Below are 12364 nucleotides of genomic sequence, written 5' to 3' on the forward strand. Positions count from 1 at the left end.
CAGGAATGGGTGAAAGTTAAGGAAGGTGACTGAAGGCAAAGCTGAAGAGGTAGATTTCTGAAGAGGCGTTTGAAGGTGGAGCAAGATGGACCAAGGTGAACAGTTGAAGAGAATTGCAGAGTGCAGAGCTATGGTGGCTGACGGCTTTACCAGCAATGGTGGAGCAAAAAGAGAGCCCTGAAAAGCAGAGTGTGCTTGTTGGAATAATAGGGCTGGAGGAGGTTGCAGACAGAGGTGGATAATATCATGAAGGATTTTGCATTTAGGACAAGTGGAGGTTGGTGAAGGCTGGGTGAGGATATAGGCAGCAGAGTTCTGGATGGGTTGGAGTTTGTGTAGGGTAGAACTCAGGAGGCTGCCCAGGAGTGTATTAGAAAAGGCGAGCCTGGAGGTGACAAAGATGCGGATGCGAGTTTCAATGGTGGGAGTGAGGCAAGGATAGAAGAAGCTGCTGTTTCTGAGTTGGAAATAGGCTGTCTTAATGATAAACTGGAACACTGTGGTCGCTCTGCTGTTGGAAATCGTCACCAATGGAAAGCAACTGGAGATTGTTAAGTACTTTAGCTTGTTTGATTAGTTGGTGAGGTCAGGCAGAAATTTCACAGAACTTCCCTCACAAGATTAAGTGGGTGGATTAAGTAAGTGGATTCCATGTTAACACAAACTGTGCCCAAATCTGTCATGAGGGGGAGGGGTGGACACATTTCAATTGGCAAATGGCCTTTAATGTTCTTTGTTTTTTTAAGTTCTTGTGATTCTGTTGAAATTTTCATCTGGTTTCAGTCTGAGAAGTCAAAAGGTGAAAATTTATAAATTAGTAAGGTTCAGTCAGGGAATTCCTTCACTTACAACCACCTGAACACTTTCCAATTGCAAAATCTAGAGTTTCAAAGTGCAATGGAGAAACTAACATTAGCTTGCAGTTCACACAGCAGGGGATATTGAAGCAAGTGTCAAGACATTTTGTTTGTAAAAGGTCCTTCAATTCAGGACAATCTTGGCAAGAACTACAGGATTCGAAAGAACTTGCATTTATATATGCCTTATCACATTCCTCAAGATTCCAAAAGCACTTTAGATACATGCAGTCCCTATAGTTAAATGCAGCATCTAATTAGCGCACAGCAAAATCACACAAAGAGCAAATGAGAAGGAGGACCAGTTAATTATTTTTGGTACTGTTAAACATTGGAAGATTCCCTGCTCTTCTTCAAATAATGCCACAGGATTTTTATGTCCATCAGAACCAACAGAACAAGAACAGGTAGATCACCATTTAACATCTCATCCAAAGAACGGTAGTCCAACAATTCAGCTTTCCCTCGGTACTGCACTAAAGTGCCAACCAGATTACGTTCTCAATTCCTGGAGTTGGGCTTGAACCAACAATCTCTTGATTCAGAGGCAAAAGTGCTACCAACTGACAGTCAGTGTTTTAGGGAATCTATTAGCAGCTGAACCAAGGTAGGAACAGGATTGAGGTGAAGGAGGAATGGATTGCAACAAGAGACAGAAATGGATGGCATTGAAGGGGAGAAGAGGGGGCACTGGATAGCATTGAAGGAAACCGTATTGGAAAATGAAGGGGAAAGATACGGGAAATGGGTGGCAATGAAGGGAAAAATAGAAAGGAAAGTAGTCGGTAATGAGCATAAACAGGAAAGGAATGGGCCAATGAAGGAAAGAGGCAAATGGATGGCAATGAATAGGAAAGGGAAATAAATGGGAATGAAGGGGAAAGGGAAGAAAGAAATAGAAAGCAATGAAGAGGAGAGGGAAAGAATAAAATGGATGGCAATGAAGCAGAGAGGAAAGGGGGATCAGATGGCATTGAAGGGAGAGAATGAAGAGGTGATGCAAGGGGGCAGAAGCTGTGAGCAGTGCTTTGAGCTGTGGGAGGAAGGAAAATGCTAGTATTAAATGACAGGCAGCAAGAAAGGAAAATGTCAGCATTAACTGAAGGAGAGAAGAAAGAGTACTATCATGAACTGAGGGAGGGAAGAAAAGAGTGAGCTTGGACAGAAAAGGAGAGAGTGTGAGCTTGAATTAGAGATGATTATTAGTATGAACTGTATGCGGGTAAGCGTTCTCCAAGGCGGCCTTCGAGACACACGACAATGCAAAATCGTCGAGCAGAAGTTGATAGCCAAGTTCCGCACCCATGAGGACGGCCTCAACCGGGATCTTGGGTTCATGTCACGCTACACGTAACCCCACCAGCAAAAAAGGGGAAAAAAAATTTATGTTTTTAATATTCTCTCTCTCTCTGCCATTTGGGTTTCTTTCTGTGTGTCTGTGTAATTGACACAATGTATATCGAGTGTACTGGGACGTGCTGATCTCCGTGACTAGCCTGTTTGAATAACAACGACACCTTTTGATTGGTGTGATGCTGTCCCAGCCTAGTATAAGATATGCGATTTGAGAACCTTTTCACTCATTCACCTGACGAAGGGGATAATCTCCGAAAGCTTGTGATTTTAAAATAAATTTGTTGGACTATAACCTGGTGTTGTAAGATTCCTTATATTAGTATGAACTGAGAGTGTTGGAGGAGGAAAGAAAGTATTTTTGAAAGGGTGGGGAGTTGGATGGGGATTGGGTCTGGAGAGTGTTGAGTGCCTCTGAACTGGGGTAGTGGTGGTGGGATTGGATCAAATTAACCAGAATGCCTAATTTGTAATCTAAAAATTCAAAATTTTACAAGGAATTTGAAAACAAGTATTTACATGGTTCCCCACCTCCACCCCAAGAAAAGTGTCGTTAACATACAGATTGCCTCTTCAGGCTTTCATGTACTTATATTTTTTCCTCCAATGTAAGTGAAGGAATGTTGTGTATACCTACAACTCAAATTGCAAATTCCACATAACAACTTGGTTTCACACGTCTTAGGTTTATAATCAGGCTGTCTTGAGTCGTCAGCCTTTTGGGAGCAGTGTCAGTTATTTTTGACATTGTTAGTCAGCTTTTACTGGTTTTCTAGTTTGGAATGTATGCAACTGAGCCAAGTGAACACTTTCAAACAGCTTGATCGCACATTAGCCATTTGAGTATCTTTCCAACTGACCTTGGTACATGTTGCTAGATGAGCTTTCAGTCCAGAAAAACTCGAGTATGTTGCTTCACAACGCTGTAAAAAAGAATATGCAAGTGAAAAACCCATTCCTTCATAGCAACTAAAATAAGTGGAGGAAAAATTGTGTGGCTGAGTGAGCAGTAAGTAAGTGAGGCTGTGGGTGGGAGAGGCAATAAACATTTTTTCCATTTTGTCTGGCTCTAAAGCCAGCCCCAATAATAAATGGAGCAGCATTCCAACAGCTAATGGTACCAGACTATGGACTCAGATGCACGTGCCAACAAATGCCTGTAAACATACTCACTGGACTATCAGTTGTGTTAGTTAGGAATTATAAATCACCAAACAATTCCAAAGTTGTTGTACAATTCAAGATTCTGGAATATGAGCACACCTTTCAAAAGTGTGTCTTTACTTTGTGTAACAAAAGTAGAGTTGCAATAATAATATTATAATGTGGCTGCTGCCTAAGCTGTGATTTCTGATGGGTGATTCTTCATGCATATTTGTCACCTCCATTGTTTACATTAAAATAAAACAGTTCATTACTGGAATACTTTCCAACACAGCCTGAATATTTGCGTGCTATGTTTTTTTGACTATAAGGCAAAACCGTGATCTTACAACAAAATGATACTTTTTGACAGAATTTAAATTTGTTGTACATAAACTAACAGAACAGATATTATTCAAATAAATGTAACAGCTGCATCCACTGTAAATTACCATAGTGAGATAACCAGGAATGAGAGGTTATAGTTATGAAGGAAGGCATGAAAAATTGGGACATTTTCCCTGTGACAGAGAAGTGAAAGGAAAGTATAGAGGTTTTCAAAATTATGAAGGATTTTGAGAAGGTAAATAGTAAAAGATTGTTTCCACTGGTTAGCAAATCAGTAACAAGGAGTATAGACTCAAGATTGTCAAGAGAAGAATTAAAGGGGAAGTTAGAAGAATATTTTTCACACAGATTATTAGAAAATTCAATGCTTTACCACAAGTAGCTATTGAGGCAGAGACTATGGGGGAATTTTAACCCCCCGCCTGGTGGGAATGGAGCGGGTGGGGGTTAAAATGGTGGTTGAGAGGTTCGCGCCGAATTCCCAATGGGTTCTCGTTCCCTCACCAATTTAACGAGCCTGAAATGAGGTAGGGGAAGGCCACCCGCCCCAGAGGAGCAGGGGCCTAATTTAAATGGCAAAGTCACGTCCCAATTATGTCATCAGGACGCGCATGCCATTTTAACCACAGCCCTAACTAAGAGCCGTACAGTCTCAAAACACACCTGAAGGGTTGCTGAAGGCATAGCTGCCAATGGGAGCGCAAAGGGAACGGGGATGAAAAGAGGTCAGTCACAGGAACAAAGTGTTCGGCTGCATGGTTGTAGCACTAGAGGAGGTTACAGAGATAGGGAGGGACAAGGCCATGAAAGCATTTAAACACAAGGATGATCATTTTAAATTTGAGGCGATGGCGGACCAAAAGCCAATGTATGTCAGCAAGAACAGGGATGATGGGCAAGAAAAAGTTGGTGCAGGATAGGATACAGACAGCAGAGGTTTGGATGAGGGTGAAAGATGGAAGGCCAGCCAAGAGAACATGCAAATAGTTGTAGGTGACAAAGGCATGGCTGAGTGTTTTAGTGGCAGATTGGCTGAGACAGGGTGGAGGCAGATGTTACGGAGGTGGAAGTAGATGGTCTTTATGATGGAGAAGATATGGGGTTGGAAGTTCGGCTCAGGATCGAATATGATGCCAAGGCTGCACACAGTCTGTTAAAGTCTGATACAGCGGCCAGGGAGGGAAATGGAGTTGGTGACGAGTACACGGAGTTTGTGGCAGGAGCCAAAGACAATAACTTCAGCCTTCCCAATGTTTAGCTGTAGGAAATTGCAGCTTATCCAAGACTGGATGTTAGAGAAGTTGTCTGACAGGACAGAGTCAATGGAGGGGTCAAGAGAGGTAATGGAGAGGTAGAGCTGATGTCATTGTAATACGTGATGTAATTAGAACCATTTATTCAAATGGAGGGTAAACACTGACGTGGATCGGCAGGGCCGAATGGCCTGTTTCCATGTTGTAATTTCTATGTATTATGGGTGGATGCTGACCCCATGTTGACAGATGATGTAACCAAATAGCAATATGCAGATAAGGAAGAGGATTCTTAGTGGACTCTTGAGATGATGATCCGGGGATGAGTAGTGAAACATTTGGGAGAGGTGCTCTGATTATGAATGGATAGATATGAGTGAAACTAAGCGAGGGCAATCCCACCAAGTTGGTTAACATAGGAGAGGTATTGGAAGAAGATGGTGTAGTCAAGTAAGTTAAGAGATCGAGTGTGATGAGGAAGGATAATGCACCACAGTCACAGAGAATATCATTTGTGACTTTGCTTAGGATTATTTTAGTGCCGCGAGATAAATGGAAATCTGATTGGAGAGATTCAAACAGGGAGTTTCGAGAGATCTGGGAGGTGATAGCGCATTCAAGGACTTGGGAAAGGAAAGGAAGGTTGGAGGTCAGACAGTGGTTTACAAGGATGGAGCAGTTGAGCGTGTGTTTTTTGAGGAGGGGGTTCATGACAGCAGTTTTGAAAGGGAGGAGGACAGTGCCTGAGGAAAGGAAACCATTTACAATGTCAGCTAGCATGAGGGTCAGGGCGGGAAGTTGGGCAGTCAGCAGTTTAGTGGGAATGGGGTCAAGAGAGTAGGACGTGGGTCGCATGGACAAGATGAGCTTGGAAACAGCATGGGGAGAGATGGGAGAGAAACTTAAGACTTGACAAGTCATACAAAGCAAGACTAGTGCTGTAGGGAAAAAATCTAAAATAAAATTTATGGCTGCCTTTACTTACATTATTAGGGCAGCAGATCTGACCATTTTCTTTGACCTCATTTTTCCAGCTTTCTAGCTGCTTGGGGTTGAATGATGGGAGCCCAGGACGAGTATATTTAAGCTACATCAAAAGAGAAAGACCTGGGTAAGAACAGCCTACATAACTGGGTTCTCAGGCAAACAATGTCTAGTCTATTCATTCTGCAGTAAATTGTGATGCTATGTGATCAGGAATGTCCTAATTCTATTGAAGTTAATAATACAGAAGAGTTTGCCAGGGACAGAATGTAATGTAATGCCAAGCCATTTGTTACAATCACTTCTGTTCCCCTTCTTGGGAAGCTTGACAACAATTCCTTTTGTCCAAACATTTGATGTTACTTATTTTCGAAATAGGGAAACCAAAACTGTACGCAGTATTCCAGATTATGGTCTTACCAGGGCCAAATACAGTTTTAGAATGACTTCTCTGGATTTATATGTTATACTCCTTGCTATACATCCCAACTTTCTGTTTGCTTTTTTTAACAGCCTGGGAACATTGTGCTGATGGTTTTGGTGACCTGTTTACTGAAATCCCAAGAGCTTTCTCCTGCTCCAATACCTCGAGTACACATTCCCAATGAAGTCAATGGCCCTGAAATTATGCGGGGAATTTGCCAGTCTCCTGCCATAACTCCAGCAAGCGGAACTTGCGGAAAATGTCTGTTTCTAGAATTTACTCAATGCCTTGTAAGAGAAGGAACTTCCATCTGTCCCTCCACAAGGACCTATATAGGTCCCCCCAAGTGACTTCTGGGCCAATCAAGTGGACCCCAAAGGCCATCTAAATTCTTCTGGAGATTGGCTCTCTGTTCAGGGGGCAAAAAAGCGATAATGACCAGGGTTGGGGAGCTTGGGCAATCCCACTAGCTGGGCAGGTACCTTAGTTTCCAGCTGAAATGGGAAGGCAAGAAGCGAAGATATACCTGAACTGGTGTTTTCGCCAGCCTACCGCATGCAAATGAGGTGCCCTCCCACTGACCCCACAAACGCCGGCAGTGTTACTGGAGGACTCGCTGTGATTACAATCAGAGGAATTTCACGACAATGTGTTGCGGGGTGGGGAGCTAGCAGAGGTCAGTAAAGACAGGAGTGATAGGTGTTTCAGTATTAAAATGGGTTAGGATATGGACGGCAGAGTTCTGGGTAAGTTGCTGTTTGTGAAATAAAGCATTTCGTATTATGTAGGGCTTTATTCTGATTTTGATCACTGATCCCCTCTGATCCCCAAGAACTATCGCTTCTTTCCATGTTTTTATTGCATGACAACTTTCATACAGGATTAATGATTTCTGTAGGAAATAACAAGAACTAATCTGTAACAACTGAGAAACCCTGCACCCCATATCACACGGTAAATTAGGAAAAAATTCTCAACACAATTTCAGTAAAAGGTTTTCAATATTCTTCACAAGTCACTTTCATTGGAAGAAATATTCCCGTACCCTCTTAATATCTGGAACTAAGTCATCTTTATTTCTTCTTCTGGTCCAAAGTTTTGATAGTTCATCCTCTGCAATTTCCTGCAGATGGAAAACAGCTACTTGTGCAGATTTTCGGCGGATGCGGCCACTCGGTGTTTTCTCAAACAAATTCTCTAACTCTTCCTCAACTGATTTCTGATCAGAATCTTCAGTTGCCTAAACAATATTTTATTGGGAATTGTTATTATCAACACAATTTTTTAAAAAACACAAATTGTCCCTTTTTCTCTTTTTGCCATGAATCATCACAACAAATGTTATTAATTACAAAGGAGAAAGAATGTAACTTCTAGAGACACGATCCTTCCCTGAGTCAGGCAGTTGAGAACTAAAGAAAGATGAGAAGATTAATGACATTAGAAAACTTTCTGCTCTTTTAAACATCCACTTATGTGTGTTATCAAGGACTGAGGTGGGAAAGAATTTATAAAGTATATATAGGAAGGAGGTGGAATCAACTATGCAGGTAATCATGCAAATTGTACTTGATAAATCGATTCTGTTGATTTTATTAATGGGTTGAAGTAGTAGCTTGTTATAAATTAAGATCTCTTATCCCTACTTCTTTAGATTTTTTGGAGAAAATGTTTATTTGATAAGAAATATTCACAGGTACACTAGTTATTAAGAAATAAATCCTCCTGTCAAGAAATTTCAGTTATAAATTATTGTAAAGTTAGATGTTCAAATTCATTATCTCAGTCAACACTGAAGTGTTAACCTAAATTATGAGCTCAAGTACTGGAGTAGGGCTTAAACCCACTCAGAAACAAGCATACTATCAATTGAGCCAAGAGTGATGTAAACACTTTGATTCTGTTGTAAGGATAAGGTTTTAGCAATGTAAACACAGTACTGCCAAATGTAAAAGCTCCTTAATATTTTCCAAGGTGTCAGCCTCGATTCAGTGATACCACCGTTGTCCCTGATTAAAGAGGTTGTGGGTTCAAGACCCACTCCAGAGACTTAAGCACATAATCTACGCTGACTTTCTATTGCAGTACTGAGGGAGTGCTGCACTGTTGAAGGTGCCATCTTTCAGGATGAGATGTTAAACCTAGGTACCGGGCGCCTTTAAGAGAACAGCAGGGGAGTTCTCCCAGCGCCCAGATTATCCAGTCATTTATTTCATTGCTGTTTGTGGTCCATGCTGTGCGCAAATTGGCTAGCACATTTCCCTACATTATACTTCAAAAACACTTCATTGGTTATGAAGCACTTTAGGATGTCCTGAGGATGTGAAAGTCGCTATATAAATGCAAGTTCTTTCTGTTTTTTAAATGTGATGAGCACCTAATAACAGCCTTAATCATCACCAAATACACCCACAAAAAAAACAGCACCAATCACTTTAAATTAAGTTGCTTTTATGCTAGGTTTGGGGGGGGGGGGCACTAGAGCCGCTGGACATTTGGATCTCAGGCAGTTGATGGGAACCCCAATGGAAACTTGCTGAATTCACTAAGGCCATCTACTGGAAAGATACACTTTTACTGGGTCTTCCAGGCAGCTGCCCTTAGCGAACCCAGATAATTTTCTATGGCGTTGCCATTGCTGCACAAGTCCCATACACCGGGAGCTGGCAACCCCAACACCCCATTTCAAGATCAGTGATCACAGGGCGGTTTTGGAAATTGTAAATTATATAGTGATATAAATGATACACACTTAGGTATACTGAGGATATATTTAAAGAAATGTGTGCACTCCACAAAATAAGGAGTCTTGAACATTGCCCATAAAAAAAGCATGAGAGAAATTAAAAGTTTTTAGATCACACCCTATTTAAAAATCAAGAAATCTTACCACTGTATGTTCAGATTTTACATGATAGTCATGACCGGCCTTTGATTTATATTCCTTTCCACAATGTTCACAAATGAAAACAGCTTTTTCGATATCCGCAGGCTCCTTCCCACATCTTTTTAGATGGTACTGGTAGCCCATAAGGCTGGCAAATGTAGCTGTGCAACCCTAGGAAGGCAATAATTACAAATACAATGCACCAAATCAAGAGACAGGGACATATCCAATTTCTCCAATTACTCTAAATTGCAGCTCTTACATATATTTTCATAATTGTTTCCAACTAGAAACTACCAAATGATGATATTGTATACAAAGCCAAGGGGTAAACTTTACCAACTTATGTTTCTAGCACAGAACCTCTCCCACTGGGCGCAGATGTCGGAAAATCATGGGTGCGTTCTCGCGATTTCCCGATACGTGCTGCCAACAAGCCAGGGCAGAATTTTGACTTTGAGTCCGTTAGGGAGTGGGGGAAAGATTTTCGGGTGAGAAACACAGAGGTAAGTTGGCGGGTCACAAGCGATGAGGTCAATAAATTTTACTTCTGGGCTTCGTGCCTGGCAGCCAGCCTGATTGACAAACTGGCTGGCTGTCGGGCAGGAAGACCTGGCAGCAGGCCGCAGCTGGGGATCAGAATGAGGGAGGGATCATAGGCCAGGGAAGATATTGGAGGGCTAGGGAGGAGATCGGATGGGCCGGGGAGAAGATTGGATGGGCCAGGGAGAAGATCAGATGGCCAGGAAGAAAATCGGAGGGGCAGGCTGGTAATCAGATGGGCCAGGGAGGTGATCGGATGGGCTGGAGAGAAGATTGGAGGGCCAGGGTGGACATTGGAGAGCCAGGACTTGGAGATCGGAGGTCGCTAGGGGTCGGGTAAAGAATCGGAGGTAGGTGGGGGTCCACCATGGGGGAAGGGGGGGCGGCCAGGTGAGCTTGTTGGGCCTGGATGAAGCACTCCTACTCCTCCGGGCCCACAAGTACGAGGCACTCACCTCATGGATCCAGCCTTCCCCGCCTGCTTTCACCTGACGTGAATCGGAAGCAATGGGAAACCAGAACAGGTACGGTTAAATTCATTTTATTTTTCCATTACACAAAACATTAAGTACCTCAAGTATTTCAGTGAGGTACATTGCCCTTCTAAGTGTTGGCCTGTTAGCTTTAAGTGGAGGCGGGACTGCCTGGTGTCTGCTGTGCACACGCATACAAACCTGCCTGGGTTAAACCCAGAAGTGGGCAAGTTGGAGCTGGGATGTGGTCCTGCTCCAAAAAGCTATTGTTTCGATCTCCCACCCGCCCCCAACCCATCCCTTCTCAGGGGTTAAAATCACCCCCCAAGTCTCTGTACCAGGAATGCATAGTTGTAAAATTGACCCTTACAACTTTTCAAAATAAAAACATTTAGAGTACAAAAATTTAGCTTTAACCTTCCAATATTAATATTTAGAATATATTTAACCTCATTAGGACACTTCAGTTTTCCCATTTGTTTAAGAACTCTCCTGAGTCTTTCACGTTCCTGTTGTTCATCCAGTAGCTTCTCTGCATTCATCACAGGCTATAAGATATGAAATGAGAAAATGCTGTTTCATTCGAAGTTCAAAACACCATAAGGTAAATTTTATCAATGCATGGTCCCAGCGAGGAGCCTCACCTACTAGAAGCGCATATTGGGAAATTGCACACACCCACGATTTTCTAATATGCACTCCCACCAGGCGATGCTCCTCACTGGGAGCCAACATTTGTAAAGTTTACCCTCAGCTGTCAAACTGAGATGGGGGCTTTAATTAGTGTAATGAAATATTGAGGTTGTTTACTCACCTTATTGTTGTGCTCTGCCATTGTGTGATACTTCAGCCCAGCTTTAGATTTAAACTGCTTAGCACAATGTTGACACTTCAAAGCATCCTGCAGCTGCAAACATTAGAGTACAGTCAATCTTTCTGAATTGATAATACTGTCTAATACCACACAATCTTATCAAGTCATCTCAAAGGATTAGCTTTTATGTAAATAAAATTGTAGAGAAAAGAAGTTGCTTAAAATAACTAACTTCTCAAACACTAGTTAATTTGAAAATGTAATTTTTAAAATATTGATATGTATACACATATTAAAAAAGGTTTGTGAAAGTCTGGTGGAAGAACACCATGTAAGCTTCCCAATGAGTCAATGGGATTACACCAGTAAGTAACTGAGCTGTACAGGTAGGAAAACCTCCCTCAGTGCCACTGGATTCGAAATGGGGAAAATCAGCCATATCAGTCACCTTGGAGGACCACTTGGAGAAGACAGAAACTGGCTTTCCAGAGATTTGGGGCCCTATCGCTCAAAGGTCTGTGGGATCTAACTGATGCCATCATTTCTGGCCTCCCACTAGTCAGTGGGCATTGAGAGCCAAGATCCAGCACAAGTGGCATGGCTAAAATGTGCCTTCATGATGTTATCCGCTCTCCTGATGACAGCTCACATAACTTTTTGATTTAGGACAGCCTGCTTACATTGGTGTCAGGATACAGGACCAAGCTGCCCACACACCTTCAGTGGCATCGCAGTCTGCTTGAAGAGTCCTCCAAGGATGCAGAAGCCGAGACGAGGGTCACCTTAGTCCCAAGAGGTTTGTGATACCATTGCGCAGGCAAGCGTCACTGACATCCTTGGCCTTCTGGTAGCACCTCAGTGCAACACCAGGATAGGTTTAAAAATGGCTCAAAAGAAGCATCAGGGTTGGGTGGTGGTAGAAAGAAGAACTTATTGTAAATATATATGAGTACAGTAAAATCACTTTGTGATATGTTATCCAGTGATCTGAGGCATGTCTGTTCTTTGCTTTTTGTGTTTGAGAGAATGATTGTAGGTCAGTTTGCAATGAGACTCACAGTTCCTTCTATGCCTATTCAAAGAACTTTTGCCTCCTTAAGCAGATCTCTTCAAGGGAGCAACATGATCTGTAAACTCTGATGGAAAAGAACCTCCGAGTTGGACTTCTTCCCTTTCCCTTATCCTCTGTGCCTCTCTCATTTCCTCCTTCTCTTGTTCTGCCTTCATCATAAAGATATTTATGTGAATGCCCATAATAAACCTCATGAGGGTTCCCATAACAGAA

At 42.3% G+C, this 12364-nt stretch overlaps 1 protein-coding gene across 3 annotated transcripts in view; it reads right to left on the reverse strand.

Moving 5' to 3' along the window:
* Positions 1-12364, reverse strand: part of znf512b (zinc finger protein 512B) — an 86868-nt gene that overhangs the window by 12597 nt on the left and 61907 nt on the right. For all 3 annotated transcript variants that reach the window (XM_068000503.1, XM_068000504.1, XM_068000502.1), the window contains exons 10-15: positions 11080-11172; positions 10715-10813; positions 9253-9420; positions 7408-7602; positions 5940-6041; positions 3071-3133 (exon numbers count right to left, since the gene is read on the reverse strand). In XM_068000503.1, coding sequence (XP_067856604.1) covers positions 3071-3133; positions 5940-6041; positions 7408-7602; positions 9253-9420; positions 10715-10813; positions 11080-11172 — 720 coding nt within the window. The remainder of the gene's footprint in view (positions 1-3070; positions 3134-5939; positions 6042-7407; positions 7603-9252; positions 9421-10714; positions 10814-11079; positions 11173-12364) is intronic.

This window comes from Heptranchias perlo, chromosome 19 (assembly GCF_035084215.1).
Source record: "Heptranchias perlo isolate sHepPer1 chromosome 19, sHepPer1.hap1, whole genome shotgun sequence".
NCBI lineage: Eukaryota > Metazoa > Chordata > Chondrichthyes > Hexanchiformes > Hexanchidae > Heptranchias > Heptranchias perlo.